This window comes from Pristis pectinata, chromosome 7 (assembly GCF_009764475.1).
Source record: "Pristis pectinata isolate sPriPec2 chromosome 7, sPriPec2.1.pri, whole genome shotgun sequence".
Taxonomy (NCBI): Eukaryota; Metazoa; Chordata; class Chondrichthyes; order Rhinopristiformes; family Pristidae; genus Pristis; species Pristis pectinata.
This window is the reverse complement of record NC_067411.1, coordinates 52,192,269-52,211,411: the sequence shown is the minus strand read 5'-3', so window position 1 is coordinate 52,211,411 and position 19,143 is coordinate 52,192,269. Positions and strand designations below refer to the sequence as shown.

General features: G+C 42.3%; 1 protein-coding gene across 4 annotated transcripts in view; it reads left to right on the top strand.

Moving 5' to 3' along the window:
* Positions 1-19,143, top strand: part of LOC127572676 (coiled-coil domain-containing protein 171-like) — a 497,458-nt gene that overhangs the window by 84,950 nt on the left and 393,365 nt on the right. For all 4 annotated transcript variants that reach the window (XM_052020188.1, XM_052020186.1, XM_052020185.1 and 1 more), the window contains 4 exons: positions 5,391-5,483; positions 8,266-8,426; positions 8,597-8,735; positions 10,837-10,939. In XM_052020188.1, the coding sequence (XP_051876148.1) occupies positions 5,391-5,483; positions 8,266-8,426; positions 8,597-8,735; positions 10,837-10,939 (496 nt within the window). The remainder of the gene's footprint in view (positions 1-5,390; positions 5,484-8,265; positions 8,427-8,596; positions 8,736-10,836; positions 10,940-19,143) is intronic.

Sequence of the window (19,143 nt, the reverse complement as noted above, 5' to 3'; positions counted from 1 at the left end):
CATACACCTCAACAAGGTCATCCTTGGTCTCCTATGCTCAAGGAATAAAGTCCTAGCTGCCCAACCTCTCCCTATAACTCAGGCCCTCAAGTCCTGGCAACATTCTCATTAATCTTTGCACTCTTTTCACATTGCAGGGCTACAAAGCTGTACACAATACTCCAAGTGCGGCCTCACCAATGTCTTATACAACCACAACGTAACATCCCAACTCCTTTACTCAATGCCCTGACTGATGAAGATCAGTGTGCCAAACACCTTCATCATCATCCTGTCAACATGTGATGCCACTTTCAGTGAACTATATACTTGTGCTCGAAGTCACTCTGTTCTGCAATGCTCCCCAGGGCCCTTCTGTTCACTGTGCAACTCCTACATTGGTTTGACTTCCCAAAATGCAACACTTCACATTTGAATTGAATGCTATTTGCTATTCCTCGGCCCACTTACCCAGCTGATCAAGATTCCTCTGTAATTTTTGATAACCTCTTCTCTGTCTATGATACCACCTATTTTAGTGTCATCAGTAAACTTAGTAACCATGCCTTGGATATTCTCATCCAACTCATTTATATGGGCCCAGCAATGATCCTTATGGCACACCACTTTTCATAGGCCTCCATTCTGAAAAACAACCTTCCACCATCACCCTCTGTTTCCTACCATCAAGCCAATTATGTATCCATTTAGCTGGCTCTCACTGGATCCCATATGATCCAGTCTTCCAGACCAGCGTTCCATGCGGGACCTTGTTGAAGGACTGCTCAAGTTCATATAGATAATGTCTGCTGCCCTGCCTCATTAATCCTCTTGGTTACTTCTTCAAAAAAAAGTTTCACAGATTTGTGAGACACAATTTCCCATGGACAAAGCGACGCTGGCTATCCCTATTCAGTCCTTGTCTATCCAAATGCTGGTTGTTTCTAGCCCTCGGAATCCCTTCCTGTAACTTACCCACCACTGATGTCAGGCTAACTGGCCTGTAGTTCCCTGGTTTGTCTTTGCTGCCCCTCTTAAATAGCGGTACAACATTAACTACCCTCCAGTACTCCGGAACTTCATCTGTGGCTAAAAATCATGCCAATATCTCTGCAAGGGCTTCCACAATTTCTTCACTGGCTTTCCTAAAGGTCTGAGGATGCACTTGGTCAGGCCCTGGGGACTTATCCATCTTAATGTGCTTAAAGCCTGCCAATACCACTTTGGTAATGGTCCAAGACATCTCAACTCATTTGCCTCAATTCCTGAGCTTCTTTTATCTTCTCTACAGTAAAAACCTCACTCATCTCTTGTGGCTCTACATGTAGACAGCCATGCTGGTCTTTAAGGCGACAATCTCTCCCAAGCCACCCTTTTACTCATAATATACCTGTAGAACCTCTTAGGATTTTTCTTGCCAGATCCATCTCATGCCTTCCTTTTGTCCTCTTGATTTCCCTCTTGTGTACTCCTACATTACTTGTACTCGTTGAGGGATTTGCTTGATTCTGACAACCTAAACCTAATGTATGCAAATTCACTGGGGGCTTTTAAGAGGGGCTTGGATGGGTACATGAATACATAGAACATAGAACAGTACAGCACAATACAGGCCCTTCAGCCCACCATGTTTTGCCGACCTTTAAACCACGCCTAATACTACCTAACCCCTTCCTCCCACATATCCCCCTATTTTAAATTCCTCCATATGCTTATCTAACAATCTCTTGAATTTGACCAACGTACCTACCTCCACCACTACCCCAGGCAGCGCATTCCATGCCCCAACCACTCTCTGGGTAAAAAACCTCCCTCTGATATCTCCCTTGAACTTCCCACCCATTATTTTAAAGCCATGCCCTCTTGTATTGAGCATTGGTGTCCTGGGAAAGAGGCACTGGCTGTCTACTCCATCTATTCCTCTTAATATTTTGTATACCTCTGTCATGTCTCCCCTCATCCTCCTCCTCTCCAAAGAGTAAAGCCCTAGCTCCCTTAGTCTCTCCTCATAATGCATAGTCTCCAAACCAGGCAGCATCCTGGTAAATCTCCTCTGCACCCTTTCCAATGCTTCCACATCCTTCCTATAATGAGGTGACCAGAACTGGGCACAGTACTCTAAGTGTGGTCTAACCAGAGTTTTGTAGAGCTACATTGTTACCTCGTGGCTCTTAAACTCGATTCCACGATCCCATGACTTATGAAAGCTAACATCCCATAAGCTTTCTTAACTACCCTAACCACCTGTGAGGCAACTTTCAGTGATCTGTGGATATGAACCCCCAGATCCCTCTGCTCCTCCCCACTACCCAGAATCCTGCCATTAACCTTGTACTCCGCCTTGGAGTTTGTCCTTCCAAAGTGTACCACCTCACACTTCTCCAGATTGAACTTCATCAGCCACTTGTCAACCCAGCTCTGCATCCTATCAATACCCCTCTGCAATCTTTGACAGTCCTCCACACTATCCAATGATAGGAAAATAGAAGGATATGGGCATTCTGTAGGTCGGAGGGATTAGTTATGTCGGCACAACATTGTGGGCCGAAGGGTCTGTTCTGTGCTGTACTGTTCTATGTTCTATGCCTCCTTTTTTTTCTGACCAGAGCCTCAATATCTCTTGTCAACCAAGGTTTCCTAAACTTGCCAGCCTTGCTCTTCACCCTAACAGGTACATGTTATTGCAGATTTCTTGACAGTGAACTTTTAAAAGCCTTTACTTGCTAGATGTCCCTTTCCCCACAAGTGGTCTCACACAATTGACATCTGCAAAATTGAACCTTGCCCCAATTTATGACCTTAACTTGTGGACCAGTCTACAAAAAGCTAATAGAATTATGGTCACTGATCTCAAAGTACTCCCCCACTAACACTTCAGTTGCTTGCTTTATCTCATTCCTTGAGAGGAAGTCCAATGTTGCACCCCATCTGGTAGGTCCCTCTAAATATTGATTAAGGAAGGTTTCTTGGACACATTTAATAAATTCCACCCCATCCAAACCCTTTGCATTATGGGTGACCCAGTCAATATTAGGGAAGTTAAAATTTCCAACTATTAATACTCTGTTATTTTTACAACTATCTGGCATCTCCTGACATCTGCTGCTCTAATTCCTATTGACTATTTTTTGGGTGGGGGGTGTGGCATGGTGAGAACATATAATACACTTCCATCAAAGTGATCATCCCCTTCTTGTTTCTAAGTTCTATCTATAAAACCTCACTGGAAAACCCCCAAGAATAGCCTCTCTAAGCACTTTTATGTCCTCCCTCTTCAGAAAGGCATCCCCCACCCCCTCTCTTTCAGCTGTACTTCTATCATGTCTGTGGCATCTGTACCCTGGAACATTGAGCTGTTTGTCGTGCCCTTCTTTCAGACATGTTTCCGTTATGACTATGATATCCTAGCCCCCTGAGTCAATCCACGCCCTGTGTTTGTCCACCGCACCTATTCAGCCTGTTGCATTGAAATAAATGCAATTTAAACCACCAGTCTTTTTTCTCTCTTTGCTGTGCTCCTTGCTGTCCTGTGTACTAAACTTGCTCTCATTGACAACAACATTTGCCCCCAACTTTTCAACTGCTTCATTTCTGCTCAGAGATCCACACCTCCCCCCTCCTCCCCCCCCGCCAATCTAGTTTAAACCCTCCCTAGTGGCACTGATCATTTAGAGAATCATGGACTGATTAGGGACAGCCAGCATGGATTTGTGAAGGGAAGATCTTGCCTCACTAGCCTGATAGGGTTCTTTGAGGAGGTGACCAGGAAGATTGATGAGGGTAGGGCAGTGGATGCGGTCTACATGGATTTTAGTAAGGCGTTTGATAAGGTTCCGCATAGTAGGCTTCTTCAGAAGGTCAGAGGCCAAGGGATCCAGGGAAGCTTGGCCCAGTGGATTCAGAATTGGCTTGCCTGTAGAAAGCAGAGGGTTGTGATAGAGGGAGTGCATTCAGATTGGAGGGCTATGACTGGTGGTGTCCCACAGGGATCAGTTCTGGGACCTCTACTTTTTGTGATATTTATTCATGACTTGGATGAGGGAGTGGAAGGGTGGGTTAGCAAGTTTGCAGATGACACAAAGATCAGTGGTGTTATGGATGGCGTGGAGGGCTGTCGAAGCTTACTGAGGGATATTGATAGGATGCAAAGCTGGGCTGACAAGTGGCAGATGGAGTTCAATCAGGAGAAGTGTGAAGTTGTACACTTTGGAAGGACAAACTCCAAAGCGTAATACAAGGTAAATGGCAGGATTCTGGGCAGTGTAGAGGAGCAGAGGGATCTGGGGGTTCGTATCCACAGATCACTGCAAGTTGCCACACAGGTGGATAGGGTAGTTAAGAAAGCTTATGGGACATTAGCTTTCATAAGTCGTGGGATCGAGTTTAAGAGCCGTGAAGTAATGATGCAGCTTTACAAAACTCTGGTTAGACCACACTTGGAGTACTGTGTCCAGTTCTGGTTGCCTCATTATAGGAAGGATGTGGAGGCGTTGGAGAGGGTGCAGAGGAGATTTACCAGGATGCTGCCTGGATTAGAGAGTATGGATTATGAGGAGAGACTAAAGGAGCTAGGGCTTTACTCATTGGAGAGAAGGAGGATGAGGGGAGACATGATAGAGGTGTACAAAATATTGAGAGGAATAGATAGAGAGGACAGCCAGTGCCTCTTTCCCAGGGCACCAATGCTTAATACAAGAGGGCATGGCTTTAAGGTAATGGGTGGGAAGTTCAAGGGAGACGTCAGAGGAAGGTTTTTCACCCAGAGAGTGGTTGGTGCATGGAATGCGCTGCATGGGGTGGTGGTGGAGGCTGATACATTGGTCAAGTTCAAGAGATTGTTAGATAAGCATATAGAGGAATTTAAGATAGAGGGATATGTGGGAGGAAGGGGTTAGCTAGTCTTAGGAGTGGTTGGAAGGTTGGCACAACATGGTGGGCCGAAGGGCCTGTATTGTGCTGTATTGTTCTATGGTAACTCCCAGGACATTGGTCCCCCTCCAGTTCAGGTGCAGGTTGTACAGGTACCTCTTGTAAAAGTCACTTCTGTCCCAGAACAGATCCCAATGATCCAAGAACCTGAATTCCTTGGATACAATTGCAAGGCATTATTAATTAAAATTATTTGTTTGTTCTGTTCAAGTTTGGGCTTTAATTAGTAGTACTTTCTGTGTTTCAAAAGTTGTGAAGGTAAGTGTTTCTCTCGTATTTGTTTTCTGTGCGATCTGAATCCCCACAAGATTTCAGACTGTCTGATACAAGCAGAAAAATAATATGCATCGATAGTGGGCTGATCCAATTCAACACACCAGTCCAATTTTACCGTTAGAGAAGTTTTATTTTTAAAACTACAGGAATATCTGTGCTTACCTGTTACCCTGAGCTAATGAATCTAACGATTGCCTGACTTACAGGTTGGACAACAAAGAGTGAAAACATTGGAAGAAAATATTGAGGCAGAAAGAGCTGCCCATCTAGAATCAAAGTTTAACTCTGAAATTATTCAGGTAAATTTCAATGATCCTTATTTAAATTGCTAGAGGAAATAGCAAATTGCGTATAGCTGGGTACATAAATCTTACTTTTTATCTGTTCTAATCTTATAGTCTCATCAAAGCAATAAAGATCTTTTAAGGCAAAAAACACACTTTTGATTAGTTTGTAGTACATAAATTTTGAAGGTAGAAGTTAATACTACTGAATTGTGGCTGTTCTGATGAAGGGTCTCTGATCTGAAATGTTAACTGTTTCTCTTTCCACACATGCTGCCTAACATGAGTGTTTCCAGCATTTTCTGGTTTTATTTGAATCCACCTAACTAGCTGTCCCTGGATTCCATTGGATCTCACCTTCCAGACCAGCCTACCATGTGGGACCTTGTCAAAGGCCTTCCTGAAGTCCAAATAGGCAACTACCCTCATCTACCATTTTGGTTACCTCTTAAAAGAACACTAAAAGGTTCGTCAAGCACAACTTTCCACGCACAAAGCTATGCTGACTCCTACTCAGACTGTCTATCCAAATGCTGGTAGATTCTGTCCCTCAGAATTCCCTCCAGTAACTTCCTCACTACCGATATCAGGCTGACCGGTCTGTAGTTCCCTAGCTTGTCCTTGCTACCTTTCTTAAACAATGGAATAACGTTAGCCACCTTCCAGTATTTGGGAACTTCATCAGTGGCTAACAATGAAGCAAAAATCTCTGCGTGGACCTCTGCAATTTCTTCTCTTGCCTCCCACAAAGTCCTAGGATGCACACGGTCAGGCCCTGGGGATTTATCCACTTTAATGTGCTGTAAGGCTGCAAATACCTCCTCCCTGGTTACATGAATGCTCTCCAAAACGTCTCCACTAGTTTCCTTCAGTAAGTGCTCTGAGTTCATCTGCCTACCTGTTAAACCTCGTACATTGAAGTAAATGCAGTTTAACTGGGTATTCCTTTCCCTGCTTTTACTGTGCCCCTGGCTATCCTGATTATTAAACTTGCTCTCGCTGGCTACTGCTTTATCTCATGATTTGCTCCTGCTCAGAGCCCCACCCTCCTGCCAATCTAGTTTAAACCCTCCCGTTTGGCACTAGCAAATTTCCATGTAAGGATATTGGTCCCTCTCTGTTTGAAGTGCCACCTGTCCCTCTTGTCCCTCTACCCCAGAAGAGATCCCAATGGTCCAAGAACTCGAATCTCTGCTCCCTGCACCAAGTTCATCAGCCACGAATTCATCTGGCCTATCTTCTATTTCTGACCTCACTGGCACGTGGCACCGGGAGTAATCTGGAGATCACTACCCTTGAGATTCTGCTTCGCAACTTCTTACCTAACTCCCAATACTCATTCTGAAGAACCTCATTCTTTCATCATCCCTCATCATACCTCCCTCATCATTCTGAAGAACCTCAACCTCACCCATGACATTTGTACCAATGTGTAGAATGACCTCTGGCTGTTCGCCCTCTTGCTTGAGAATTTTCTGAAGCCACTCAGAAACATCCTTGACCCTAGCACCCGGGAGGCAACACACCATCCTGGCATCTCTTCTGCAGACACAGAATCACTTGTCTGTCCCCCTCACTATCGAGTCTCCAATCGCTATCACCTAGTCTGACTGCACCCTTTCCTTCTGAGCCTCAGAGCTGGTCACATAGGCCAGATGAATTTGTGGCTGAGGAGCCGGTGCAGGGAGCAGGGATTGAGGTTCTTGGACCATTGGGATCTCTTCTGGAATAGAGGTGACCTGTACAAGAGGGACCGGTTGCACTTCAGAGAGGGACTACTGCTGCTAGCCTCTGAAAGAACAACCCCTTCAACAGTATCCAAAGAGGTATACCTGTTAGTGAGGGGAATGGCCAAAGGGGAACCCTGTACTGTCTGCCTACTGCCCTTAGTTTTTTTGGTGGTCAGCCATCTATCTGAAGCCTCTACCTTGGGTGTGACCATCTCAGTAAGACTCTCATCTATGAAGCCCTCTGCTTCCTGGATGGCCCTGAGTACATCCAGCTCCACCTCCAGTTCCTTGACCCAGTCTGTCAGGAGCTGCAGCTGGGTACACTTCCCACAGATGTAGTCATCAGGGAGACCGTGAGGTTCCCTGACTTCCCACATCTTGTAGGAGGAGCATTCCACTGCCCTAACTACCATCCTGCCTATGCTGAATGAAGCATGAAGGATCAACAACAAAATAAAATGTTCTCACCTGTGCCTCCTCACTGAAACCTATATAAAGATCCAGTCTCACTCCCAGCACCTGGGCCACTTACTCAGCTTCTTCATGCTGAAGCCTCTTGGGCCAAATCCTCAGCTCACCACTCCTAATTGGGTCTTGTACTCTTGTACGCCTACACTTGACTCTTGACCTGTATTAAGACAGAGAAAAAAATAAGTCCAATCACTTTTGATCAGCGTTAAACCAATTCATATTCAGATTTTCTGAATTCAAAGCTGAAAAGCTATCTCTTGCACCATGAACATTTTTTTTTAATTAATCTGCATAATTTAATGCTGGTAACAGTAGCCTGTTCTCACAGGCTGTCAGTTGATGACTCTTGTCCAATAAATTGTTTGGTAATAAAAAAATTAACTGGACAAACTTGGAATCTTTGCAATTAAAACATTTATTCAAGTTTAGATTTATGCTACAGTATATGACTTCACACTGATACATTGATACTTAACACACTGATACTTAATGTTAATCTCATAAGTGATTCAAAACCTGTGCTATTTTTAGATGTAATTATCATATTTTCCCCTATTATAATTGGGCCTATTTTTGAACTAATTATTTTTAAATAGTTACGGATCCGTGACCTTGAGAATGCATTGGAAGTGGAAAAGTCAAGCCATGTAAATGCAGTGTCAACTTTGGAATTGATCAAGCAACAACTCAGGGATGTTGAATTCTCATATGAAAAAGAGAAAACAAAAGTTGTAGAATCAACAAATCAACTACAAAAGTAAGAATTTATATAGAGCATTTTGCACATTATGGGATATGATCTAATGAATTATGTTTTGAGGGCAATAACTCAAAATATTGAACAACCTCAAGATAACCTATTGAAGTAATATTTTGATTTGTTAGTTTTATTTATATTTAAAAACGTTAACTTAATCTGTTTTTAAGATTACAGAAGGAATGTACAGTTACAAAAACTCAATTGACAGTTGAGTTGGAAGAGAAGAATGATGTGATTGCCAATCTTTCAAAACAACTTCAAAGGCAAGAGGAAAGTTTTGAAAATCTTCGAGATGAACTAACAAAAGTAAGAAAGTATTATTTGGAGAACATTGAGTTGTACTACCTCCATGGTTATGACCAATTAAGCTTGTATCATTGCAAGATGAAAATGACTGTATTTTCAAGTACTCAAACTAAATGCTCTAGGAAGTGGTTGTCTCATTCTCTCTGTAAACTTGTTCCTATTTCTTAATATACAGATAGTAAATGAACTGAAATATATGCAAATTTGAAATGGCTCTTATTGGATTGTAATTACATTTATATATGGTATTTGAGTGTTATTTGAGATTTTTAAATGGTTACTAACCGTTGTTCAAATTTTCACATTTTCTGTGATAATGAATATAATCAGCGCTTTTAATTCTCTTTTCACTGGAAATATTTTAAGTTGTAATGAAGAAAAGCCAAAAGATAATTGAAATTTAGCAGGTCTCTAAGCACCTATGGAGAGAAGACATTCACAGATTTGGTTTGTTTTTTTTTTGGGAAGTGACAATGAGGTGAATACATATGTCATCACAATTAGAAAAAGGAGAGGGGGCAATTTATAGAATGCAAATTTGAGTCACTCAACATGGCAGAAAGGGACCAAGCTGAGAACAGCATGGCTAGTGTGAAGATCAAACTAGCAACAGCATTGAACTTGCTGTTGATTTTAGAAGACTGTAGTTCTTGAGTGAAATTGGGGTGATCACATTGACCAACCTTAAAATAATTTGGGGGCAGACCATCTTCTTTCCACTTGCTACCTCCCATACCTGTCAATGGTAGATGTGCAAGAGGACAGAGTTTATGGAATGCAGTTACTTCTGTTACGTCTCTTCTCAGCCTCCAATGCTCCAGAGAAAACAACCCAAGTCTGTCCAACCTCTCCTTATAGCTCATACCTTTTAATCCAGGCAGAACCTCTTCTGCATCCTCAAGTCTCCACGTCTTTCCTTTAATGGGGCACATAATACTCCAAGTGCAGCCTAACCAAAGTCTTATGGAGCTGCAACATGACTTGCTCTTACACTCAATGCTGCGACCAATGAAGGCAGGCATGCCATATCTTTACCACTCAATCTACTTACGTGACCACCTTCAGTGAGGTATGGACTTGGACCCCAAAAATCACTCTATACATCAAAGGTTATTATATTTCCCATAAACCTGACAAATGTAATTAAACAAAATGTATTTTATTGCCACAGTTTTATCTAGTTACTGGATGTGAATGTCTCTGTGAAGACCAGCATTTTGCTATTTAGTTCATTTTTGCTGGACCGTATCAAAATTGACCACTCTGATGGGCAGGATTAGCTAAGGATGGCGGGTATGTCCTTAAGGGATGGATTAATGAACCAGGTAGTCCAGTAGTTTCATGGTCAATATTGCTGGCAGCAGTTACTAATTTCAAATTTATATTTTTAAATTTAAATTCCCCTGATGCCACAGCAGATTAGCAATATTGTTTCTGGATTCACAATCTACCTTGTTATGACCTTGCTCCTTATTGTCTACGTGCAATGCACTTTCCTGTAGCTGTGACACTTCACTCTGTACTCTGTTATTGTTTTTACCTGTACTACCTCAATGTAGTCTGTACTAACTTAATGTATCTGCACTGTGTAAAGAATTTATCTGTACGAATGGTATGCAAGACAAGTTTTTCACTGTACCTCGGTACAAGTGACAATAATAAACCAGTACCAGTACCAAATCCAGGGCCTTGGCTAGTGGTCCTATACCACTCAACTCTGTGTAATTCTGGTCCATGTTCATTTTGTTTTGAATATCCTTTCAAGACGGGAGAATCTGTGCCAGTAAAAAAAACAGAGAAATAATTGAAGTTGAATTTAAATGTTCTTGCTGCTTTCCTTGGTGTAACTAAAGTTACATGATTGGTTCGATATTATATTCATCATCATGAAAGATTTCAATGGTCCCATTGTTCAGATTTTTCATTATAAAATTTACATGTACCCACTTCTGTTGGCTTGGAAGAGGACGAGATGTAATTGCATAATTTATTTACTTTTGTAATGTGCTTCTAAGTGCGAAGATTTCTAATTTGTAAATGGTTTTAGTTTCTTTTTCTGGAATTATGTTTATTGAAACAAGATTTTATTTTATCTTATAAGGTAAAGAAGCATCATGCTTTCCTGGAAGAGACGTATGGGGGCAGCATGAGAGAGCTGGAACTCCTTTTGGCCAATTTTGCTGTGTCAGGTCCACGGACATCAGGTTAGTTGATGGTGTGAAATGACAGATGCAGCTGTCAGTGTTCTAAGCGCCACTGCATTGTGGGAGTTCTGCAGCTGCCTCTTAATCCCTTTTCTCAACATGCCATGATCTGATGACAAGGTACGAGTGGTCTTCACAGCAGTACAGTGGCCAAGCAGGCTGAGAGAAGGTGACAGAATGCTGTTGAACCAGTGTTTGATTTACAAGTGCCAGGGTCAGCCTGACAGGCAGTAAAGAGTGAGCTTACTGTCTCTAATTTCTGCAGGGAAAGAGGCCCTTATGGATTTCTAAGTAAAATACCTGGAAAGGAACCAGATGTTTTTTTTTCTGTTACCTGAGCCAAAATACTGCAGCTTCTTGAGTAACTTGGTTGTTGCCAACTCAGGGAGGTTATTTAGGACAACAATTGAATTGTGCTATCTCAGAAAATAATAGAAGTGCTTGTTATATGTACAATATTGAAAAACATGTTACAAAATATAATAACTGGTGTTGCTTAGTACAGTTTAGCATTTTTTGTGTTTGTATTTAATTGAAAATGACATGCAATGTATCTTGCAAATATTTTATAAGTGCTTTCTACAGGTAAAGAAGATATAGAAAAGATGAACAAGGATGTTGCTGGGACTGGAGGGCTTGAGTTACAAGAAGAGACTGCTTCGGCTGAGATGGTTTTCCCTGGAGCAAAGGAGGCTGAGGGGTGACCTTGTAGAGGTTTATAAAATCATGAGAGCTATACATAAGGCATACATTTTCCCATGTACTCCAGACCCATCATTCTCTAATTCAGGGAGATTTTCATTGTCAATGAGGGCAAGCAAAATGTGTTTAATATCTGTGCCATTTCCCTATCTGCAATAAAATGTCTTCATCTTGATCTATAGGGGAACCACAATGGCCTAAGCTAATGTTTTCCTCCTTGCTCACTGAAAGAAGCTCCTGCAGACTGCTTTGATGTTTTTTTGCTGGCCTACTTTGGTGTTCAACTTCGTCTTTTCTTGTGAATTGTCTGTATCCTCCTTTACTGAATTCTGAAATGTCCTCAACCTCTGCTGCTTTTTGTCAACCTTAAGTCTTTTCCTTCAATCTAATACCATCTTTAATTTCCCTTGATATCTACAGATGGACCACTTTTTTTCTGTTTTTTTTGCCTTAGTAGGATATATATTATTTGTAAACCATGTATTAATTCTTTAGAAGTATTTAACTATTGCTCAAATATTGTTAGCATTTTCATGTAGTTTCCCAATCCACCAGAGCCAACTCATGCTTCGTCTCTTTGTAGTTTTCCTTTTCCCTTTTTAAGATGTGAAAGAAATAATTTTTTTGTCTATAGTCATTGTGTTGAATTGTGATCCATCTTCTCTAAAGTCCCTCTACTAGAGTACAAATTAGCCCTTTCTCATTGCATTATAAAGATCCAAAATATACTTTTCCCCTTATTGGGACTGCAGCATACTGATCTAGAAAACCATATCTTCTGAACTCCATGAATGAATCATGGATGAAAATGTAGATGACTGGGTTAGTAAGTTCGCAGATGATATAAGTAGTTGTGGGGGTTGTGGATAGTGTAGAAGATTGCCAAATGATGCAGCAGGATATAGGTCAGTTGCAGATATAAGTGAGGAAATGGCACATGGTGCTTAATCCAGCAAGCCCCTTAACAGTGTTGATGTACAGAGGGATCTTGGGGTCCAAGTCTATAGCTCCCTGAAAGTGGCTGCACAGGTTGATAGGGTGGTAAAGCATATGGCATGCTTAACCTTTATAAATCAGGGCATTGAGTTCAAGAGTCAGGAAGTTATGTTGCAGCTTTATAAAGCTCTAGTTAGACTGCATCTGGAGTATTGCATTCAATTCTGGTTGCCCTATTACAGGAAGGATCACTCTACACACCCTCCAATAGCTACTGAGACATTGAGGAACAGATATGCAGGCAGATTAGGGAAAGGTGCAAAAGCAACAGGGTTGTTGTTGTGGGTGACTTCAACTTCCCCAATATAGACTGGGACCTCTTCTTTACAAGACGTTTACAGGAGGCAGAGTTCATTAGATGCATCCAGGAGGGTTTCTTAAATTGGTATGTAGATGGTACAAGAGGCCATACTGGACCTGGTATTGGGAAATGAGCCTAGCCAGGTGACTGACCCTTGAGTGGGATAACATTTAAGGAACAACGATCACAACTCCACAAGTTTTAAGATAGCTTTGAATAAGGATTAGTATGGACCTTGTGGGAGAGTACTACTTCGGGGCGGGTAAACTATTAAAGTATTAGGCAGGAGCTAGGGAGAGTTAATTGGGAACAGCTGTTTTTGGGCAAGTCTACATTTGACATGTGGATGGTGTTTACAGAGCAACTGCACGGAGTACAGGACATATATATTGCAGTAAGAAGGAAGGACAAGGATGGTAAGGTAAGGGATCCTTGGATTAGGAGAGAGATGGTGAATTTAGTCAATAAGGAAAAGGAGGTGCATGTAAGGTTTAGGAAGCTAAAATCAAGCAGAGCCCTTGAGGCTAAAACAGAACTCAAGAAGGGAATTAGGAGAACCAGGAGAGGCCATGAAAAGTTCTTGGCAAGTAGGATTAAACAGAATCCCAAGACATTCTACAGCTACATTAAGAACAATAGGATAACTAGGGAGAGAGTAGGACCACTCAGGGATAAAGGAGGGAACATGTGCTTGGAAGCAGAGGATGTGGACAAGGTCCTAAATGAGTACTTTGCGTTGGAATTTACTAAGGAGAAGGACATGGAGGATAGAGAGATCAGTGTGGAGACTGCTAATATGCTAGGGCATTTTGAGACGAAGCAAGAGGTAGCGTTGGGTTTCTTGAAGAATGTTAAAGTGGATGTCCACTGGGCCTTATGTGATATACCTCAGGTTATTGAGAGAGGCAAGAGATGAGATTTCTGGGGTCTTGACCAAGATCTCCGTGTGCTCTCTAACCACAGGAGAGGTCCTGGAGGATTGCTGAGTAGCTAATGTTGTTCTATTTTTTAAAGAAGGGAAATAATAATAATCCTGGAAACTATAGACCAGTGAGTCTCACGTCAGTGGTAGGGAAGCAGTTGGAGAGGATCCTTAGGGATGGGATACATGTGCATTTGGAGACCCATGGCTTAACTTGGGGCAGTCAGCATGGCTTTGTGTGGGGAAAGTCATGTCTTACTAACTTGATTGGGTTTTTTGAGGAGGTGACGAAGGTGATTTATGAGGGTAGAGCTGTGGATGTTGACTACGTGTATTTTAGTAAGGTGTTTGACAAGGTCCCTCATGGTAGGCTCATTCAGAAGATTGAAATGCATGGGATCCATGGTGATTTGGCCATTTGGAATGAGAATTGGCTTGCCCATAGAAGACAGAGGGTAGTAGTCGATGGGGCTTATTCTGGCTGGAGGTCTGTGACTTGTGGTGTTCCACAGGGATCTGTACTGGGACTCTGCTGTTTGTGATAGATATAAATGACATGGATAAAAATGTGGATTGGGAGGTTAGTAAATTTGTGAATGATATAAAGATTGGTGGTGTTGTGGATAGTGTAGAAGATTGCCAAAGGGTACAGTGGGAAATAGATCATTTGCAAATATGGGCGGAGAAATGGCAGATGGAGTTTTATCTGGCCAAGTGTGAAGTCTTGCACTTTGGGAAATCAAATGTGAAGGGACAGTGCACAGTTAATGGCAGGTTCCTTAACAGTGTTGATGTACAGAGGGATCTTTGGGTCCAAGTCCCATAGCCCTATGAAAGTGACTGTATAAGTTGATATGATGAGAAAGCGTATGACATGCTTGCCTTTATTAGTCGAGGCACTGATTTCAAGAGTCAGGAAGTTAGGTTGCATCTGGAGTATTGCATTCAATTCTGGTCAGCCCATTATAGGAAAGATGTGATGGCTTTGGAAATGGCGCAGAAGAGGTTGACCAGGAGGCTGCCTGGATTTTAGGGCATCTGCTATAAGGAGAGTTTGCACAAACTTGGGTTGTTTTCTCTGGAGTGGTGGAGGCTGAGGGGAGACCTGATAGAAGTTGATAAGATTAAGGGGCATAAATAGAGTAGACAGCCAGTATCTTTTTCCCAAGGTTGAAATGTCTAATACTGGAGGGCATGCATTTAATGTGAGAAGGGGTAAGTTCAAAGGAGATGTATGGGGCAATTTTTTTTTACACTGTGGTGGGTGCCTGGAATACCCCTGGTGCTGCTACAGGTATTAGTGGAGGTAAATATGATAGAGGTGTTTAAGAGGCTCTTAGGCACATGAATATGCAAAGAAGAGAGGGATATGAACTTGTGTAGGCAGAAGGGAGTAGCTTAGTTTGGCTTTTAATTACTAGTTTAATTAGTTCGGCACAACAGCATAGGCTGAGAGGCCTGTTTCTGTGCTTTACTGTTCTATGCTCTATGAGACAGCTGGGGCAAAAAACAAAGTGCTGCAGGAACTCAGTGGGCCAGGCAACATCTGTGGAGGGAAATGGATAATGGACATTTCAGGTTGAGATCTTTCACCTGATCTGAAAGAGTAGAGGGGAGCTGGTCAGTATAAAGAAGGGTAGGATGAGAGTTGGCATGTGATCCAGGTGAGAAGGGGTGATTCGCAGATGGAGTCAGGTGGGGGAGGGAAGGGTGGAAGTAGCGATGGAGGCTGGGACGTGATAGCTGGAAGCAGCAAAGGTTTGCAGATGATGGAATCCGAAGGGAAAGTGCAACGTTGAACCAAATAATACAGGTGGGGTGGGCAGATGGAAACAGTGTGGGCAGGAACCTAGTGGGAGGCGTGTGTGGGTGGGACAGATGGAGTAGGTGGGGGCGGGAAAGGCTACAATAGGATATAGATCAGATGGAATGTTGGGCAGAGTGTTGGCAGATGGAATTTAATCCTGGCAAGTGCAAGGTAATGCATTTGGGAAAGTCAAGAAGACATAAGGTATTTACAGTAAATGATAGGACCCTAAGGCCTCAGTGCTGGCCAGGGTGAAGCACTGAGCCCACATTTCAGGGCTAACTAGCTGTACCACTTGTTGCAGCCCATGCAGACACCCTCTCCAAGTTGCACAGTGATTCATTGCTTGGCTCTGTGGGAGTGGGGGAATTGCAGTTTCGCCATCAGTGGGCAGGTTCCAGCATCCATCACTCCACCTGGGTCCACTGATCATCTTCTGACCCCTGCCTTGCCCCTCCATCTTTATCTTTTATACTGGCTATCTTCTCTCTATGCTATCAGTCCTAATGCAGGGTCTCAACTAGAAATGTCAAGCATTGCTTTCCCTCCACAGATGCTGTGTGACTCGCTGAGTTCCTCCAGCAGTTTTATGTTTTAGATTCCAGCATCTGCGGTCTCTTGTGTCTCCTTGATTTTGTATGATGCGCCTCTTGATTTTCATTGTTTAAATTTTGATATATCTATGTGTGCATATATACTGGAATCTGTTGAGTTTAGAAATTATTCTTTGCAATATTTTGTTATTGCTTATTTAACAGTCAGATATGTGTTCTTCATCACTTATAAATGCAGATACACAAAGCTAAATGCCAGGTCTCCAAACAATAAGGTTATGAAGTTTTAATTGAAGCATGCATCAGCTTTGTCAATTGATGTCCAGCCTTTTGAGGCAAATCTTTTTTAGCTAGACCTTGAAATTCATTTGCCCAATTCCAAAAAAACCCATTATGATGCATTGAATATTAGATTAACCCAAAGCAATTAAACATACGTTTCTGGATGGTCATCAGGTTGTGCTTTATCAGTGGGATTCTTGTTTGTTCAAGTACCTTATTGAGACATGCATAAAACTCCTCTAAACAACACTGGGGTGAAAATTGACAATTATCATTTGCTCACAAAAGGACCAGTTTTTACTTATCCTACTTCCCCTGAACCTATGCCATATAAGAGGCCGAGTTGCATTATAGGCTGCATAAAACGTGAGCTGCATTCATTGTCCTTTCTGAGATTGTCCAGCCTTCATGTGACAGGCTTGCTTTGCTCTTGGGGGTTGGGGTCACAGTCACTCTCACCTTTCTTGACTTGGGATCATTCTGGGCTGCTGCTGCATTTTGAGGAGGTCACCCAAATTCCATATTGAATGAGAGAAGATCTCTTTCACTTCAGCCTTAAAGAACTGGCTGATGATAGAGGTCAACAGCTTCGGAGCTAGTCAGAGTCAATAGGCATCGCATGGGAACATCAACATCTGCAGATTTCCTTTCGAGTTGCATGCCATACTGACTTGCTGTGGGGATGGTTTGAACTCAATTTGGCAAGGGGATGGAATGCATTAGTAATGCAGTATGTGAGGAGGTGATGTCAAATATAAAAGACAAACTAAGCAAATCCCATCCCACCAGCTGAGAGTAGAGGTCAAGGGCTTCAGTGATGTTCTTAGTGCAGTCGAGGGGCATAACTGCATTACATTTTGTGAATGGTGCACATGGCAGCCTTCGTACACCTTGTTGTTGAAGAAATGAAACTTTCCAGTGGTGCTTGTGTGCCAAAGAAGCGTGCTCCTTCGTCCGAGATGGTACCAGGATTTGAGTGATTTTGGAGCTACACTTGAAGCAGACAGGTTCATGAAGTGGCACTTGAGAGGACTGGTAGGCTATTCTGCATATATTTTAATGCAAGGAGCCTGACAGGCAAGACTGAGCTTTACAGCATTGGTCAGCATGTAATAAAAGTATGGTTAAAAGAAAGGTAGGACTGGCAGCTCAATATTCCAGGGTATAGAAATTTCAGGGTAGTATAGGTGGAATTAAAAGGGGAGGGGCCATCGCAGTATTGATCACAGAGAACATAAATGGGGGTGGATGTCCTGGAAGGCCCTTCAAGATGGACCATAAGGGTACAACTTAAAAATAAGGGGCAATCACTTTGTTCAGGTTGTACTACAGGCCCACCAACAGTCGGCAGGAGATAGAAGAGTAGATATATCGACAAATCACAATGGTGTAAGAGCAATAGGGTTGGTATAGTGAGGGATTTTAACTCCCCAATATTGACTGTGATTGCCTTATTGTGAGGCGCTTGAATGGGGAGGAATTTGTGACAAGCATTCAGGAAAAATTTTTTGGAGCCATTACGTATGTTGCCCTACTATTAGAGACTGGAAATGAGGCCAGGTGAGTGGTGGAATTTTCAGTGAAGGATCATTTTGGAGATTATCAGAAGCCGACAAAATTACAATGGCAAGGATGGTCTGGAAGATAGGGTCTTAAATTGGGAGAAGGCTGATTTCAATATCATCAGATAGGACCTAGTTAAAGTAATTTGGGAGTTTCTGATTGCAGGTAGAACATCATCCAACTAATTGGATTCTTTTATAAAGGTGAGGTAGTTGAAGACCATTATGTTCCTGTTAGAGTAGAAGGTAAGGATGGCAAAATTAGAGAAACTGGGATGGTGAGGGATATTGAGGGTTTGATGAAAACAAAAAGAAAGCACATGGCAGGTAAAGATGACTGAAAATAGGAGAGGTCCTTGAGAAGCACAGATGCAAGAGGGTACTTAAAAAGGAATTATGATGGCAAAGACGACCCATAAAAATCACTGGCAGAGAAGTTTAAGAAGAACCTCATGGCATTTCATAAGTATATGAGAAGCAAGAAGATAACCAGGGAAAGAGTAGTTTCCTTTTGGGATCAAAGGGCAATCTGTGCATGGAGCCAGAGAATATGGGTCAGTCTTAATGATACTTGTATGAAATAGAGTCATAGAGCTAAACAGCACAGATACAGGCCCTTTAGCCCAACCAGTCCATTCAGGGTGACCAAAACTATACATAGTATTCCAGGTGTTACCTCACCAATGACTAGTACAACTGCAGCATAATGTCTCAATTCCTATGCTCAATGCCCTGACGGATGAAGGCCAGCGTGCTAAGCACCTTTTGCATCACTCTGTCCACCTGTGACTCCGCTTTCAATGAACTGTGCACTTATAATCCTCGGTCCCTCTGTTCCATTACACTCCTTAGTGCCCTACCATTCATAGTTTTAGTCCTACACTGGTTTGACTTTCCAAAATGCATCACCTCACATTTATCTGTTTTGAAATTCATTTGCCATTCCTCAGCCCACTTCCCTAACTGATCAAAATCCCCCTGTGATCTATTATAACCTTTTCCACTCTCAACAATACCTCCTAATTTTGTGTCATCCACAAATTTAGTGATCAAATCTCGTGCATTTGCATCCAATCCA